At 37.9% G+C, this 18095-nt stretch overlaps 2 protein-coding genes across 2 annotated transcripts in view; both read right to left on the bottom strand.

Moving 5' to 3' along the window:
- pio (piopio) overlaps window positions 1-14440 on the bottom strand; it is a 60906-nt gene extending 46466 nt beyond the window's left edge. The window contains exons 1-3 of the mRNA XM_012365723.2: window positions 13453-14440; window positions 10166-10203; window positions 2716-2776 (exon numbers count right to left, since the gene is read on the bottom strand). Coding sequence (XP_012221146.1) covers window positions 2716-2776; window positions 10166-10201 — 97 coding nt within the window. The 5' untranslated portion in view covers window positions 10202-10203; window positions 13453-14440. The remainder of the gene's footprint in view (window positions 1-2715; window positions 2777-10165; window positions 10204-13452) is intronic.
- A 582-nt stretch (window positions 14441-15022) lies between these two features.
- Window positions 15023-17863, bottom strand: Rpn5 (regulatory particle non-ATPase 5). Its single transcript, XM_012365143.2, has 8 exons — window positions 17703-17863; window positions 17224-17407; window positions 16904-17140; window positions 16489-16593; window positions 16197-16378; window positions 15904-16128; window positions 15680-15836; window positions 15023-15419 (listed from the first exon to the last, which is right to left on the bottom strand). The coding sequence occupies exons 2-8, from the start codon at window positions 17386-17388 to the stop codon at window positions 15129-15131; spliced, it is 1362 nt and encodes a 453-aa protein (XP_012220566.1). The 5' UTR covers window positions 17389-17407; window positions 17703-17863; the 3' UTR covers window positions 15023-15128.
- Between the last annotated feature and the right edge of the window lie 232 nt (window positions 17864-18095).

The following is an 18095-nucleotide window of genomic DNA, read 5'->3' as shown; positions in this document are numbered from 1 at the left end:
CGCGTCTTCCATTATATCAATCCGACATTTTCTCAGGAATTAAGCATTTTTTCCGGAGTATCGCGTGCACTCATTCATTAGTGTGATTTATCTATCTCCGACATTGGAAGCCACATTGGAAGCGAGATCCTCTCTTTCGCTTTCTGCAAAAATAATTTCCAGCCGCTGATTTTAGAACATATCTGGCACAAGAGCGCGCCCAATTAAGGTCGCGATTTTTTCCAGCAGAAAGCGATGGTTTCTCCGACTCGTTTTTTAATGCGTTTTTAATTCGCGCCGGCCGACAAGCGGAATAATCTACTTTTCAACGCTCGGATTTTTTTATGCCAATGTTCAACGAGAAAGAAATAACGCGCTGCGACGACTTAACGTTTAGCGCGACAATTGACACGGCCAGACGTGTACGGGCGTGCAATTGTAACGCGTTGTAATGTGTTGTAACGCTTGCGAGAATAATAGCGCCTCGTCCCTTGCGAGCAAACATTTGCATGCAAAAGTAGGGGCGAAAATAATACTTTCTTAGAAGGCGCGGTTTCCCGGGAGTGAAGAAACAACAGTCTGCGGGACGTTAAACAATGCTGCAACCGCGTCCGACTATTTGCATTTCGTCTGACTATTTGCAATGCAATAATTGCAAATCTCTCGAAGCGAAATTGTATACATATAGTTGCGTGGATGAATGAAGCTTCTTAATTATGACGCAGAAGGCACGCGACCGGTTTGTTATCAGGGCAGAACAGAACAATTTCATTTTCCTACATCTCGCGATGATGTTCTGGCGGAACAAACAACAAAAAGTAAAAGTCCGAAAGTAGCCGCAGGCGGCTTCGACGAAGACTTTCAATTCGTCACTGTCGCTGAGGAAAATCGCTGCGTTCGTCTCGCTCATTAATCGTCACCTTATTACGCCTGAGTGTCTAGTGCTAAAATCACCGGGGAAATTACGAGTATGCAGTCCACTCGTCTGGAATGCCACTTTTAGATTCGCGTCAAACAGCCAACATTCATGCGACTTAATCTCGTGTTACTTTATCTCAAGCATTCATTTATTTAAACAGGTTGTATAATATTTTCCGGAAATACTCTCAACTGACAATGAAAAAAAGCTATATCGATATTAAAATAAAATTGAAATAAAGCCAATCTTATTAATCGCTTCTATTAACAAAATTAACGAGAATAATTAAAATTAACTTCATTAATATCGCGAAGCTAACAAAGTAAAGAAGAAGATTCTAAAAAAGAATTTAAAAAAGAATTTAAATAAGGTTCAAAAAAGGATATCGCTCACTTTCACTCGCGGCTTTTCCTACACGTACGGATCTAACGGGCGAGATTAGCGCGTTCCGCGGCGATTTAGCCCGATCGACGTTGAATCGTGATAAATCCACGGCGGAGACACGATTTCGCCGGACGCGAAAATAGGCGACTCTATTATATACCGCGTACACGCCGCCGTACTTCCGTCGATACGACGAGTGAAATTCGACTCGCCGGTCTTCGGCTGCGTGAGGTAAAAGGCTGAAAGTGTCCGCCGTCTGCACATTACAGGGGACTTTCGATTCGCGCCGATGCCACGAAGGATATATCACGCGGTATCCATCGCTCGTCCCTGTTAATAATCGTCATCTCGTTTCGTGCCGTTTGCATCTCGCATCGTTTCCTCTCTGTCCCGCCTCGCGAGCACGGCTCCGGCTCCTTTCCACATGAGTATCTAGGTCGCACGGCTGCGTTCACCTTCCAGCAAAAGCAATGTCTTCCAAGGAAGGTCGCCAGTCGGTTTCGTCCGGAGAGACTCTCTTCCGAACCACGCTTTTCCCTTTCGTTAAATTATCCGTCCGCGGCTCGATTAATCACTCTCCTCGATCTCGCCGACGTAAGAAAGGTAAATGTTCCTTCTTTCAATTTATCGTTAAATATATTCTGAAAATCTACTTTTCTGGCGAATTAAATCTCTGCTTTTTTTTTTAATTGTCAATTATCGACAAACGATTCTTCAGAAGCGAACGATTCCCTTCGCTAATTTCGGTAATTATCGCGCGCGCGGGTAATTGGACGTGGTTAATTTAACAGCACGATTTAATGATTTCGTACTGTCTTCGTGCCGGAAGTTTTTCACATTTCCATGTTTAATACAATTCCGATGTATTGATAAGAGCAGCATTTTGAATCGCGCAAATAAATAAATATGTCAAGCGCGGATAAAAACCTCGAGATGGTCTTCGGCTCGTGTGTTCGAATGCGCGACTAGTCCGCAGACATGCAGGCAATTAACCCGCGTAATTAATTGAACCTCTCTGCCGGGCAATAATTCAAGTGAGCACGAATATACCCGAGAGGTCGATTACTTTCCAGTAATTACGCGCAAACTGTTATACTTCGTTATTCCCCAAGCGTGCCCCCCCCCCTCAAATCATTGTCATCAGGCGGTATTGTGCCGTCATTAGAAAGTGCGCATCATGTGGAAAGCGTCCACTTTTATCTGATTATCCGCCACTTTGGCTTCGCGTAGAACCGCGCGCGCGCACGCGTGCGATTTTTCTACGGGAGAGAGTCCGCGTGTTTGCATCGAGGTGGAGAAGAAAGAGACAAAAGGAACAGACGCCAGTGGCGTGTCGCGAATTTTCCTCGATCCCGCGAACGCGGCATCGAGCTTCTAATTGATTCGCTTTAATTAGCAATCGCCGTCGCTGACAATTAGAAAGTTATACTCACACGTTGGCAGCTGCTGAGGTATCTGGGCTGCGTGTGCACCGCCGTGCCTCGTTATTGTGATCTGAAAAGAGGGGAAAGGCAATGTTTTTAGATCTCCTCGCTTTAACAAGATACAATTGTTAGCGCTAACTTAGCCGCGCCATCGCCCATGTTAGCCGTCGCTGGCGAGCGTATATCGCTCGAGCACGCAATTAGAACAGCGCAACGCACGCGATATTGTAATGCGCCTGAATAAATACTTAAATAAGAAAATTATTAGGAGTAAATACTCTTCAGCGTGCGAAATAAACATGCAAAGTGTTTCCCGATGCCGAAGCGAGAACGTGATAAGTTTTTCGCGAAATGCCTTCGAAGCCGCTCTTAAGATCAGCGACTCGGGGATACCTTCGACATGAATATGCAGCGAAACGATCCACAATGGGATGAGACGCGGAAAAAGATTCCCGTAAACGGGAAACGGATCGCGTGGAAAACGTTACGTAAAACTGCGCACAAGGTACGTTAGGTAAACATCGAGAGAAAGAGTCGTGTGGAAAAAGAGAGCGCGCGCGCGCGCGGTGTCTCCGTCACTTTTACCGGTTCGTATTTGTCGGGGTGGCGGGGATTATTCCCGGTGACGGAGCAAGTTGCCACAATTGGCGGTGTGATATCATCGGCGCTCGCGCTGAAGTCAATGATGAAATAGACGGTGCGCGATGCTGGTTGTCGAGAGAGAAAGAGGGAAAAAAAAAAAGGCATTCGGTTCTCTCTCGGGAACTGTAAAACGTTGCGGATGTGCGCGCGCTCGTTAAAGTAACGCGCGTAATTACGATCAATCAGCCACTGTATCCGCGATGCGTGTGCGTCAGCGAGCGACGATTTATCTCGCGATTCGAGTCTGACGTGACTCCTCGTCTGTGAACTTTCTAAACAATTTTGCGATAGCATTATCCGCTTTGACAGCAATAGCGTAATGCGCCTCATAACGCGCGCGTATTAACTGCAATGCTATTTTCGAGTAGGAGATACTATTAGCCGCGCGATTTTACGTCACGTCGTTGTGAAACGGTTATGTCTTTGGACAATTAGAAAGAAACATCTCCATGATAATTTCGTTAATGGTCAATTTGTCGCTTTAATCGATGTTCCTCGCTTCATACGTCGAACAAATTGGCGATAATATTATCTATAATTTTCGGGCCGAGCAATATAATTTCAAGCGCTTCGAAGATTTTTTTAAATGCGTTGTACATGTAATCTTCCGACGTATATTTCATGTCGAGGTATTAATTTCATCGATGCGGCACAATGATTGATCGGTATTCGATTTAAGTGCGCGCCATGAAAGTCTCGTGAAAATGTCAAGCATGACACAGGCTCGATCGTCGCTATTCGCTTTCCAGGATGTATGAATCATGCCGTTTTAATGTTTCGTTTACGAATAAATAAATAAATTGAATTCGACGACCAAAGAAATATTAAAATAAATGATCGTTCGAACGCAAGGTTCGGCGTAGCTTGCGACATTCGCGATAGAAAGGAAAGCTTATCCCGCAAGGCCGCCGTTAAAAGAAAATCAGATTAAAACACGAGCGTACTCGTTATTTGAATACGCAGGGGAAATGAAGTGATGAAACAGTGATTAATCTCTTCAGTGAAACCTGGAAGCTCTTTCGTGTTACAAGATTGTTAATGAGACGAGTGAAGACGAGTCTTTGTACATCGCGCGAAAAGACGCGAGCGGGTCCGGTTTGATAATGAAAAAGACATGTCAGCGCGTTAACGTATTCGCGTAGTAAGATCACGTCTAATTACTCTATCCGACGTAATGCCGCGAATCTATTTTTAGATTAACTGCGACGAGACACACAAGTGCATCGTAATTGCCCTCCATCTATCTAATTCGAGACTCATTACCGCAGTGTGTCTTGGGATCGCAGTTAATTTCGCGTAACGCGAAACATGCAGTCATGTAATCGTAATGCAAGGGATATGTAGATCATGCTGGACGATTTAATCGATAACAGCGCAAGTCGCAATTTAAGCGTTTATTAAAAGTCGCTCTTATCGCTTTAATACACTTTTTTAATTTTGCGGAAAAATAAATATCATTTATAAATAACAAGTAATTTTTCATTCAAAAAAAGTAAATCAATTAACTTCCACTCATTTTCTACATCTTTCAATTTTCAGTAATTATTCAGTAATTATGAAAAACAAATTTTGTTTGAATAAATTCCAATACAAATAGAAATAAAAACTTGTTCATTATTTAAAACTAAGTTTTTTAATGTTATTTTTGTATCGATACTCGAAATAAATCTTGCGCAATTCTGATCGTAAGCGATTAAAAGTCACATGTGTGCGCGTCTTTGAATAATATATTTTATTTATTTGAGCTTTTTTTTACTTTTTGTGTAACTATTTAATTATTGCTCCCAGCATTTTGCGTCATTTCCAATTGAGATATTCCGATTCAGCAACGAGTGCGATCAAGTGTATCTGCATGAAAGCAACAGTCGAGCGACTTTAGAGGCTATCGAGGAAATCGAAAGAACCGGGATGGAAATTACTACGTGCGCTTCAGCGTTTATTTGTATGACGGCGTTTATTTATTCGACGGAAAGTTTCGCCAGAGGAGTCTTCGCGGTGAACTGACGTCAGCGTGGTCGGGCGCGTGTTCGTCCGTGCAATGAAAGTGGTCTAGCGAGTCACTGACCATTCAAGTGTATACACACGGAGCGACGTGGTCCCCTGCACTTCTCCCGTAAACTATATATATTTGTGACTGTCTATCTAACGCGCCGAAGTGAAGGCGGCAGTGAGGGTATCGCGCTTGGTAGCCCGACTTTTGTCGCGAGATACCGTTTCATTAATTTGATCTACGGCACAAGGCGGGTTATCGCGAAATCGACAATATCGCCCGGAGGCGATCCCTGATGCGTTGTACAATTGGATCGAAACGCGTTGGACGTTACAAACGCGAAAACAGTCCGGCGATACCTCGATAAAGCGGCGCGCGGAGTCACCCGCCAACGGCAGACCGGACCATATATGGTCCGCGACGTTCCATCTGATGGAATCCATCGACGACTGACCTTCCACAACGCTTCACTCCATCTGCGAAACCAGCGCGTCTTTCATAAAACCCGCTTCGACGATCCGCAAATTGTAGAAAAATTCGAGATAAAATTCTATTTATAACTTCATGTCTTGTGCGATATAAAGAAACATTTCGAAACTCGTATATGCAATAAAATAGTTGTATTTGGCTTTATCTAAAAATTATAAGGTGTTCCAAATTTACGTATTACTAATATGCACTTTGATTCTCCAAATGTTTCCTCCACACAGCGCGGAAAATTATAAATAAAATTTTGTCGCAAATTACGTTTGAAATGAGTTTTGTAAGAAAAAATCGGAAAGTATTCGCTTAAAGCCTTTGTCGATCAATTTTCTCATTATTCGCAATTCATAATACATCAAAACAAACTATTAATCGTCAAATTATCATGCTCTTATTAATAATGCAATTAAATCAAATTGACGCTGACATCGTGCAGCGATTAGTAATTTTTGCAGTCGATGTGCAGTCGTTAGAGGCGACCCTTAAACGTCTAGTAGTTTAATGGGTAATTGGAGCGACGAACGCGACAACCAATCGACGAATGACCGCGAGATCGCGGATCTTGCGTGGGCTGCGTTCTCCTTGAAATCGCCGCCCATTACTCGCTCCTTCGGCTATTGGAAATATGTTCAGGGACTCTTACTTAGTTACTTAGTCGCTCTTGTACATGCAATTCCTGTCGCGGCGCGTGGCCCCCGTGACGTCGTGAATTGATGCCGTGAGCGAAGCGGCGATTACGTCAGAAACAGTTTAAGTATTTCGTGTGGAAACGATCGTTATGATGACGAGGTCGCCGGAAGAAAAAAATATCTAGAATTTTATCGCATAATATAAACCATCTGAAGAAAAATAATTCTTATTTCGTTAAATAAGTTGTTAATGTTATTAAAAATTCTATGAGTTTCTTTTTTTTTTTTTAATTCCAGATTGTTGCATTCACATTATGTGTCATTTCGCGTAGGCGAAGAGATTACGTTCATCCACGACGAACTTCCGAACTTTAACGCGCACCCACGCGAGTCCTTCGGATACAATCGTATCGACATCAATCGGATGATTTCTAATAAATCGGCTTGTTCGATTAGCGAATCCTAATTTGGCGAATGTGCTGAATGAATGAATAAACAGCTCGACACGTTAAAAGATGCTTATACAGAGTGTTTCAAAATCTACGTACATTCTCTTAACAATGGATGGACTAATTTAATATTGATTTTCCCTCAAAAACTTTATTACAATTTTTCTAGTTTTTGCATTATATGTACAATTAATTAAGACTCAAATTACAATCCTATTAAATTTCACTGAAAGTAACTGAAAAATATAGTTTCGTTATCTATTTAACTCTTTGAAGTTCAATTCTCAAAAAATCAATTATTTACAACTCGAAAATTATTGGCTCAAAAAGTTAACCACAAATTAGTTAAAGAACTTATCATTCACAGAACGTTAGGTGGTTCTGAGACATCAAATCCCGTGAACAAAAACAGAATGTACATATTTGTCACACGAGATTTTTTACTTTCTCCTTGTCAGCACACACGTTTCCATTGACTTTCCGCTACTACATCACATAGAATGTTTGCAAAGAGTGTTATCGTCTTTTCTATTGCATCTCTAACAAAGAGAGAGCCCGAAACGCTTGAAAAATTTTCTCCTCGACAATGCAATTATTGTCAACCAAAGAATAATTCCCGACTTATGAATATTAATTTTTTAAATTTTCTCTTTCGAATAAAAAACTCGCAAAGGGGAAAAAAATGCGACATATATTGAAAATTTGATAGATTGCCAGCGTCTGACGAGTTTCGTAAAGAGAAATGTGATATTTAGCGTCGCACTTCCGGCTATCGATGGTCTTCTGTGCTATTCTACCGCGGAGCGAAGTGTCCGTGGAAACGCGCCAGCGGGCTCTCTAAGATCCCGGCGTCGATATTTAAAAGAACATGAAGTAAAAGTGGGCGTGGCGGTTCCGAACGGATTGTCTTTCCTTCTTATATGGATGGGGTGTTCCAATAACACTCGACACGCGAACCCTCTTTTCCCGTCCACGCTTCACCGGTGAAAAAGAAAAAAGAAACTTGGATTCTACTTCGCAAAACACTTTCTCATAAGAGATTTTTACAAATATATTAAAGTTATTTATACAACATTAAGTGTGTACGTTTTTTCATGATATTCTGGCACTAAACGAGAAACACGCAATTTCATGTCAGGCGAGCACGAGATTTTAGTTTGCATAATCAAGTTGCGCATTTTTAGCCTGTAAAATTGGAATGTGTGTTAAATGAATAAGTATTTTTAGTGTTTTTTAATGCTTTGCTTTTAAGATGAAATCTTTTTGAGAAATAATGTGCAAGATTTATTTGTGCCATTAAATTCTGAGTGATATAAAATTGTAAATGGAAAAGTAAATGAGGCGTACGTGCCTTGCTGATTACTTGAAAGAATAATGAAATAGCCTGAATTTTCAATTCAGCTGCAATCCTTGAATTAAAAATACAATATATTACATTATAAATTTTAATCGGCTAATTAACTTTATAAGCCGTAAATCAGAATTTTTCTTAACATTTCAATGTTATAACTTATAAAATGAAGTCATACGCTACTTTACACAAACTATTCATTAATTTCACATTTTACGTAAGCGATGCATGTTAACAATGGAAAGTTTTATAAAAATAAACGGAAGCAGTTAATTGTTATACCACACCGCCCATTAGCGACGCGCGTTACAAAGATCCTGTCGTTGGAGACCTAAGGTGAGCGTAAACGCCAAGTTAGCTTAATTGTCAATTATTACGTGTTACATAACGCCGCGGATTACCGTCTTCTGAATGTGTTAACGACATTAAGATCCACCAGCATTTTTATCACATGAACGATCCCACGAGTATTGTCGGAATAGTGACATAATACGTTCTCCGAAACCGCCGCGAACAACAAAACCGACACCCGAATTACCGTAATTTGATTTCAAGGCCATTGCAAGCTATAATCCTTGCTTTAAAAATACAGTATACGTTACATTGTTAAATTATAATTAGCCAACTAATATAAACTGTAAGAAAAAAAATCTAAATTTTCTTCTGATGTTTCAATAAAGTTTAGAAAGTTATTCGTTAATCCACAACCTATAAAATTAACCAGAAAATAACATAAGCAAGATGTAAGAATTTATTTTATTTATTATTTTTATTTCGTTTTCTACTTTCCTATTAATCATTTTCTTTCCGTAATCAATGAACTTTCACGTTACAAACAAATTCAAATCAATATCAGTCGAATGTATTCCTTCGTAGATAATTCAAAAAGCCAAAGTCAATGACACACCTTTGCTTGGGAAGGAAATCTCGTGCGCGTGTATTCTTGTCCATATGTTTGAAAACCGTTCGAAAGCCGTCAGGTTGCTTTCTCGAGAGGATTATTTGTCAAATTTTCTCTGACGAGCGCGTCGATTTGAATATTACGCCCGCGGCTATTTCGTGAAGGCTTACGTTAGTAGTCACACTTTTTCTGGGATGCGCGTTACATGCCAACAAAGGATTACATAATGCAACACATACCTAACTAACACGCGTGTATGACGCGGCACGCACGAGAGAAAGTGTATGTATGCACTGCGAGCGCCATTAATCCACGCTATTCGAAATGATGGTGAGTGCGAATGCTAATGCGTATTCCCGATTATATATTACCTGTTCGTCCTTCGGCTTTAGGACGTCGAGCCGAGTGCAAGGATAATCGATCGCAATCCATTTCTTTCGATAAAATCAATGACGGAACAATCGCGGGATAGAAGTGCCATTTTGATCGCGTACTTCCTTTTTGCGCGTCACTATTGTTATTCGGCATTATGTCAGCTTTGCCTCGTGCAAATTGCATAACGCAATTAGATTGAGAACAATTATAACCGATGTGAACTTCGGCAGTTAACACAAGTATAAAATAAATCAAACATTTGTTGCGCGAGCAAATTGCGCAAACTGTTAAAATGATAAAACTTCATATTAAATATATAACATGAAAAAATAGAAAATATTAATTATATAATAATCAATAATAATAATTATATAATAATCAATTATAATAAATACATAATAAAAAATATAGCCAAAATGCTAGAAATGATATTACTTTTTACATTACTAATATAATAAATATTTTTCTATAACGTAGATATGTAAATTTAGACACATTTTAATTTGCATATTGCAAGAAGTAAAGCAGAAGGCGCAGAAGAATCAAGCCGCTCGAAGGATTATCATGTCTACGCTTCGTTCAAGCGTAAATTTTTCGTGCCTGATAAAAAATTAATGTCTTTTTTTGTATTTTACTCACCACCAAAAATGCCAGCACAATCCCCCTCCAGTCCATGGCTAAAATAAAAGAGAAAGTCTTATTAATAACTGGGTCGAACTCCTGTAAGTACGATCGACCGCGCAAACATTGTCTCTATTGTACGAGAAGCGGCGAATTCAAAGATTCGCCGCTTCCTATACATCGCAAAACCTTGCAATTACATTTCAGCGATGCCGCGGCTATATCGTAAGGTGCGCGCTTTGTGAGCTCTCATCGTGCTTATCACGCTCGTCCGCAAGATAGATATTTCTTATCAGTATTTTATTAGCTGCAATAAAACTCCTTTCTTCCAACAGCTTTAATCAAGGTGATTTGGTCAAATTCTTGAGAAGAGAATATTTGAAAAACATTAAATTCACAAATATAAATAGAACAGATACTTATATATGTTGATAAACATTTACTCGTATCATAAATATTGGGAAATATTTTATTATGTATATTATATATAATTATAAATGATTATTTATTACGAAACATCAATCTGCTTCATAAAATCTAATAAACTTTTTAATTATTATACATTGTTGGAAGAATAATGTGTATCTATCTATTCGAAATGCATTTTGGAATACAATTGAACCAATTTCGCTTCGAACCATTTTTTTCCTATCGCTAAATCATTCTCCCTGTCTACCTTGAGCTCGTTTTTAATTCTCTATCATTTCTTATGCTATTTATGTCTAATCCATAAAAAAAGTCCTTGAAGAACCATCGCCTAATATCCCCATAAATCAGCACGGGACTCTATATTTTTCTCGCCTAAAGTGGAAGTCTGAGAATGTGCAAAAAAAAAAATACGGCGCTACCCTGCGTCATGACGTCACCCCGAGCGAGGGTTGAGGCCGACCTCGACGAGCGCGACGGTGGACGTTTTCAGGTGGGTTAGTATGCGGCGGAGGCTCGGTTCACGTTTGGGTGTGCAGGCGTTCTCGCAGCATGCTGAGAAAGCGACATGCCCGTTCGCGAAGGCGGCGGCGGCGGTTGTGCACGATGCAACGTTCACTTTTTAGAACACATCACGATAGGCGGCGGCGACGATGACAACGATGAAACACACGGCCGACCTCGACCGCCACCGGACCACCATGGATGCGTGGCCATTTTCGCGCGATTGCCGAGCCCTTTTCGAGGGCTGGCGCCGGATGTATTATCGCCGCGTGCCTCTGTGATTTACGAGACCGCGGGAATTTCCCGCGAGCGCTACTCCACCGCGATCTTTCTACATTTTTTTTTTTTACATCTCATTAGATCTGCGATCGCGACTAACTAAGTACGTACTCCTTGTTGTTTCAGTCCAAAGTGGAAAAAAATGTTCTTTTAAAAAATAAGCAAAGGTGCTTTTTTGATAAAAACAGAATATTTTCGGTTCAGCGCGAATCGCTAAACAATATTTATTAAATTTATTATATTTTACAATTATTATCTCTTTATCTTATATCTTATTACAACCAATACAAATTTTTGCGTTAAAAAGATGTAACAAAAATTGTTTTACTGTCACATTTTCTTTTCAATATTACATTATTTCTTTTTGTTGTAATTTTTTAAATATCATTTTCATTTTTTAAATATCCGCTTTCTTGAAAGTAATTAAATATTAGATTTTTTAAACTGAACCGATAAATGGATCGATAATATAACTACACCATTAGATGGATTATTTAAAAAAATTATTTGTAATATCAACATATATTTCTTTAGAAATTTTTTATATACAATTATTAATATTGTTTGTGAACCACAAAATCAAATAATTTAAGTAGAGGAAGTGGACATTTCAGCGGCGGAAACAGCTGTCGCAGAAATAATTTGCTTTGGTTCGTGCGCGGCGAGTGATTGAAAAAAGATAATATAACGATAATTCAAGGACAATATAACGAACGTTATTTATGTGAGAACAGTCCCAGGCCTGTAAATTCCCCTTTCACTATTAGAAAATTAGAGAAAATACCTATGTATTACATTCTTCAATAGAATACGAGTTATGTTTTCAATATAATTTTAACATAAATCCTTATCCAATATTCATATCTTTCGAATACTTTAAATTCAGTATAATCTGTTGAATAAGTATTATCTAATTGTACGTAATATTGCAAAACTGATAATTATTATTAATAATTTATAAATGTGCGATAATATAAAGATCAACAAAAACGAATTAATTGATGCACGTAGATGTTTGGATACTGATACTTGTGTCGAAACAGAGGGACACGCGTTGGAATCACCGGAGACTTCAACGCCTGCACACAAAAGTGGAAAAAGTTTTTAATGACTTTAATACCGACGCACAGCATCCGCTTGATTGCATAGAAATCTACGGCAATTACCGCAAGTTTTACAAAATCGATACCATGAGATTGTGCAGATTAAACTCAGAGAAGTTAAGTTAATCCACCAGTCACGACAGTCACTACATCGCGTACACACAGTCGGTAAACTCGCTCTGAAATCGCTTGCATTTAACTAATGATTGTTCGAAACGTCTATCAAAACCCACGGCTTAACGGTACGTCGCAATTTGAACCTTGATGTTGCGTATTTGGTTAAAGCTCGCCCACAACGAAGTGCACCGATGAGCTGCCCAACGAACAAACGGGCGAAGCCTTGGGCTCGTTTCAACGTTGCATAACGTCGTTATTTAAAGTGACTGTTAAGTTGGCATTATCCATCCGGCAATTAGTTATTGTCACGCGCCTTTTGCTTAGATACTCTCGTTTTTTTTCCAAAATTATCATCAACGATTTCGCAAAATTATTTCTGTATAAACGTTTCGATAAAAATGTAACTGTTTTGAATTGTTTTTAAGAATTGATTGAAATAATAAATTCACAAAGTGACGTGATTGCAAAATTAATCTTGATTTTACTTCCTAATTTTTGTATTAATATTGAGAACGTATGTTGTTTATTTTATTTTTCAATCACCCTAATTAACAGATTTGCAGGCACTGCTCACATCCTTGCTTTGCAATTAAGAAAATTTAAATTTAATGCTTAAAAAATTTAATAATATTTAAGAGTTTGTCTTTTTAAAATCGGTATAAAATAATAACAATAATTTGCAGAAATGTTTAATCTGTAAGACGCAATTTGGCTATGCCAATATTTGAATATCATAATTTTTGAAATCACACACATTTTCGTAAGATGTCTATGCGGACGAGCATGTAAGTTAATCGCACAAATATAATTTGCTAAATCTTGAACTTCATTAGCGTGGATCTATCGACAGTAGCAATTACAGTAAATAATTCTCACCTGCTGCTCCTTTTTTTGAATCTTCCCAAGATAATTTCACGTTATTGTCACGCGGCGTTGCAGCGCCTAACAGTGAAATGATCCTTTCCTTCTCTCGACGACGTTCGCCAACTCGAGCGGGTTAGTGTCGCGACGGAATTGTCGAAGTACCAAAGGAAGTTCCACAACGTGATGATCGATCTCAGCTACGATGGATCATCGGCGGTTTCGTGAAGCGTCGAAAACGCGTTCTCGTCGGCCACAGAATCCACTTCCTGTATATCGACATCCCAAAAGATTGCTATCCTGGCATCTGCTTCTTTTTCTCCGTCTCTCTCTTGCTCTTTCTTGAAAATTTTGCGATTCTACCTAACCTAACCTTCCGTAAATTCCAATGAGCTTGCTGATCGAACAGCTTTCTTTAACGGAATTCGTTGCTAAACCTGCACTCGACGCACTCTCGCAACTTTCGGCAATCACCTTTTCTAACAAATCGATCATTCAAACGCGATTTCCTTCTTCTTGGTCTATCGAATTGATTGTGCGATCAACGCGCAACTTCGTGACGTTCGCCAGCAGCCTTTTCGCGCGCGTAAGGTGCCCTCGTAATTGTTCGAATTTTGTATTTGTTTCAGTGTCTCGATCTTGATTGCAGGAAGATTTGTCAAAAGATGTAATATCGGTATCATAAAGTGTCACCTTATATTTAATAAATAATCGAGAAAACTATGCGCGTAGGATGTTGCTGTACCTCGAAACAATATCGAATTCCCTGCTCAATCGAGTCGTTGCCGTTCGCGTCGCGAGCGCATATCTTGCGCTCATCTTTCGTCGTTTCGCTTCTTTCTTTTCCACTCTCCTTCTTTGTTCTTTTATTTTGACACTACACTGCACCTGCTAGGCCCTCGGTTCTCCATGGGGCCGGTCGAGCGTGGAAGAAGAACCGTGACCACGGAAAAGCAATCCGTTACGAACAACGCGAAGTTCGAGACTAAACGAACGTTCGGCTCGCGGCGCCACACTGCGTGCCTCTCGTGGGATGCGCATGCGCAAGAGAAAGAAAGAAGATAGCGATGGCTGAGTCAGACGGAAACAAACGATCTGACAACGCATGCAAGAAAGAGAGAAATAAGGGATGTGTGAGTGAGAAAAAACGAACTGGAAAGGATAGAAACGGAGTACTCGCAGCCGACATGTGAGACAAAGATAACTCGCGATAGAAAAGAGATGGAGCACGACGTTATACAGGAGAAAAAGAGAGTATATCTGGCATAGATTTCAATGGTTTCAAATTATTTTTTATTATTATGTTTCGTATATGATATATTAAATGTAAACGGATAATTTGTACTTTTCATATGTTTATTATAATACTACTTTCAAAATAGATGGACAAAGTAGAAAATATTATTCGTAATACACGACACTCTGATAAAAAAAAACCTCTATGTTCAATTATATTTAAGACAGATATTATTCAAATATAATAGTTAGATTGGAACGTGTACACAGGAATATTTAATACACAGTATTTTTGCAATCAAAATTTGAAACTAAATGGTTAGTTGAGTTAATAAATCTATAAACGATGTAGTACCAATGCTAATGTAGTGTTAATGTTTAATGAGAGCAAATTTTAAATGCGTAAGAAATATAAGTAATATACACAAGCATATATTATACATTTTATATCAATTTTAAGATTGCGCCACAGCTAACATTTCTTCCTGATGAATTAAATGCGTTGTATGGTTGACAAGACCCATCAGTTTCGATAATGATGCAGCCCATGCGTCTAAGAGAGCAGCTGGCTCTTGCGTACTGGTGAAACGTACTACGCCAGCTGGACGATCTGTACGCGCATTGATTACTCCAGTCTCTACTAGATTGCAAAGACATGATTCTGTTTCTTCAGTCGGAAGATCTAGTAACTCAGCCATGCGAGTTAACGTAATCTTGGTGTAATATTTGGCCATAATTCTGATATTCTACAAAGAAAACAGTTTTTTAATAATATAATACATGTATAAAAGATTCTTTCATCAAATGCAGTTCCTTCAAATTGAAATTTTTATGTCTAATAATTTGTTTTAAAGAAAATTTTAAGGCATCTACAATATTCTTCAGTTATATAATGATTAAAAATAAAATCTTTTCCAAAAATATCAAATTTTGAAAAAACAAATTATATTTTCGACTAATTATAAATAGATTTTCTTTAATCAGCTTCTAAATCTGTATAACTTACATGTTCCACAACACGGTTTCGTAGATCTGCCCATCGCTTGCGGCCTTCTTCTGTAGAAGAAGAAAAAACTTCAGTTGATCTCAGATCTTTTTCATAAATTTCGCACAATCCCGACCATTTTATCAATTCGGGATTTACAAACAGACGCAGTAATTCCCTGTGGATCAAATTGCTCTTAGAATCAAAAATAAATATTTTCAATATTTTGTGGTTATAATCTTTACTTGTATGTGGGTATCTCATCCAAGAGTTTATCAGCGAGTAATCTATGAGTCAAATCAGCCTGCTCAGGTTCGTGTGGAGCAAGCACAAGATACAAAACTGCCCTGGAAAGTGCAGTATGTCTTTTCTCCGGATCATCTCGGATTGCTGGAGTTTCTAATACTGCTCGATTATGTCGGCACAATTCCAAATGCCAACCTTCATGACGAGCCAATTCCATCATTAAACTAAACACAAAACATGATTTATTAAAGCTGTTTATGGTTGAACCTAAACTTATACATAACATACATACTCGTAATATTTTAATTTTAAAGCCTGGGTTTCTTCATCGTTCTCATCGCTGAAGAACTTAACATTAATTTTCTTCGCAATAATTTGCGTTCTCATAAAGTCTTGCTTAGCTAAGCAAAGTCTCATTTGTTCCAGAATAAGAGAGGCTTTTTCTCTACGCGACATACTGCCATATGTTTCCACCTATGCAACAAGTTATTTAGTATTGCACTCTAATTTATACAATTTTACAGTGAATTATTTTACTAGTTACTTTTTCAGTAGAATCTTCACTATTGCTAAAAACTATATACCTGTAATTCAAGCATTACAGTTGCAGCACCAGTAGTGTCTCCTTCCGCTTCTTTTATTTTAGCTAAACGATGAGTAAGTCTTGCTCTTTCCACTTCCACATATATCTACAATCAATTTTCAGTTAAACATAATTTTCAATATAAATTATATAAAATTATATAATTGCATTATATTATTACATTATATAATTTTATATAATTAGCAAATAAATCTAAAAATTTTATTAAGTTACATTAACCTATTGATATTCTTGTTAAATGATTTAAAACATTGTAGCAAGTTGTCTCGACAAGATAAAACGCATTGAAAACTTTCGCTTTTAAAATAAAATTAAGTACAAAGATAATCAGCTCCAACATAAAATATTACAAACTAGACTATATAATTTCATTATAAATTAAAAATATAGTTTACCTTTCCTTCTGTAACTGAACGAAGAGTTTCTATTAACTTGACCATAGTTTCTTTATTAGGCATTTTGTCTACGTAAGTACAACATTCTTGAACCATCTTTGTAACGGCCTGTTTAAGTTGGGAGCGTCTCTTCGATAATATAATTATATGTTCATTAAGTGCTGACCAATTCTTTGCTTCTAAGCAGATTTCAACAATGGCTACAAGAACTCTTGACGTTGATGTCATATCAGCACCCTACATATAAAAGAGTAGAAAAACTTCTATTAATAAATGATAAAAATAATAAGATTGAAATCTTATTCGAATATATACTTAACAGTTCTGGTAAGTTTCTCTAAGGCTAATAATTGATCTAAAGCGTCATGTAGCTTGTCTTCCAAAGCAAGCTTCTTGCATTCTGGAATTTTTGTATCGCAAGTGTTGCTGTAATCCACTTCCATCTTCATAAGTCTACCAGAGTTATCCATTGCTGCATCTGCCATTGTCACTGTTTGGTAATGCCTAATTTTGCATATGTAAAAGATGAGAAAAATTATTGCTATTGCAGATGTGTACATTAAGTATTTATTTCAGAAGTAGCAATATTGACAAAGTAATTTCATCGATTACAAGTATAAAAAAAAAAAATAATCCAAAATACAAGAGTACAATTAAATCATTAAGCAAGAAAAAAAGAAAATAATATTCATTATATATGTATATACATATGTGTGTGTGTGTACATGTTAGCAATGATTGTGAAAAAATTAACCACATTTTACTAATTTGTTAAAACAAAATATGTATATTATAATACCTTTAATATGAGTTATCACACAACACTTTTGTTATTTCTTTTTACGCACAGAATATTATTAGTTTTCTGTAAATCCAAATAACGTGGAATAATGAAATGCCAACCCAAATCGATTGTCACGATTCACGATTCTCACAATTATGTCACGAAAAGTTTATAACATATACATGTTTTCACTATCCAAAATCACTCCGAGTTTCATGAAGGCGTCGATTTTTTTACGCAAGATGGCATAGTTAATCAATTCTCACCAATAAGAACTACATTATGATGGATTCATACAGCGTCGGATTCTATCCAATAGGAAAACGCACTTTCTAGAGATTTTATTAAGTCATATTCATTTCTAGAAAATAAATTTTTTTACATCAAATTGCTTAATACGCAATCGAT

Source organism: Linepithema humile, chromosome 6, assembly GCF_040581485.1.
Source record: "Linepithema humile isolate Giens D197 chromosome 6, Lhum_UNIL_v1.0, whole genome shotgun sequence".
Classification (NCBI taxonomy): Eukaryota; Metazoa; Arthropoda; class Insecta; order Hymenoptera; family Formicidae; genus Linepithema; species Linepithema humile.
This window is presented reverse-complemented; position numbering and strand designations above follow the sequence as displayed.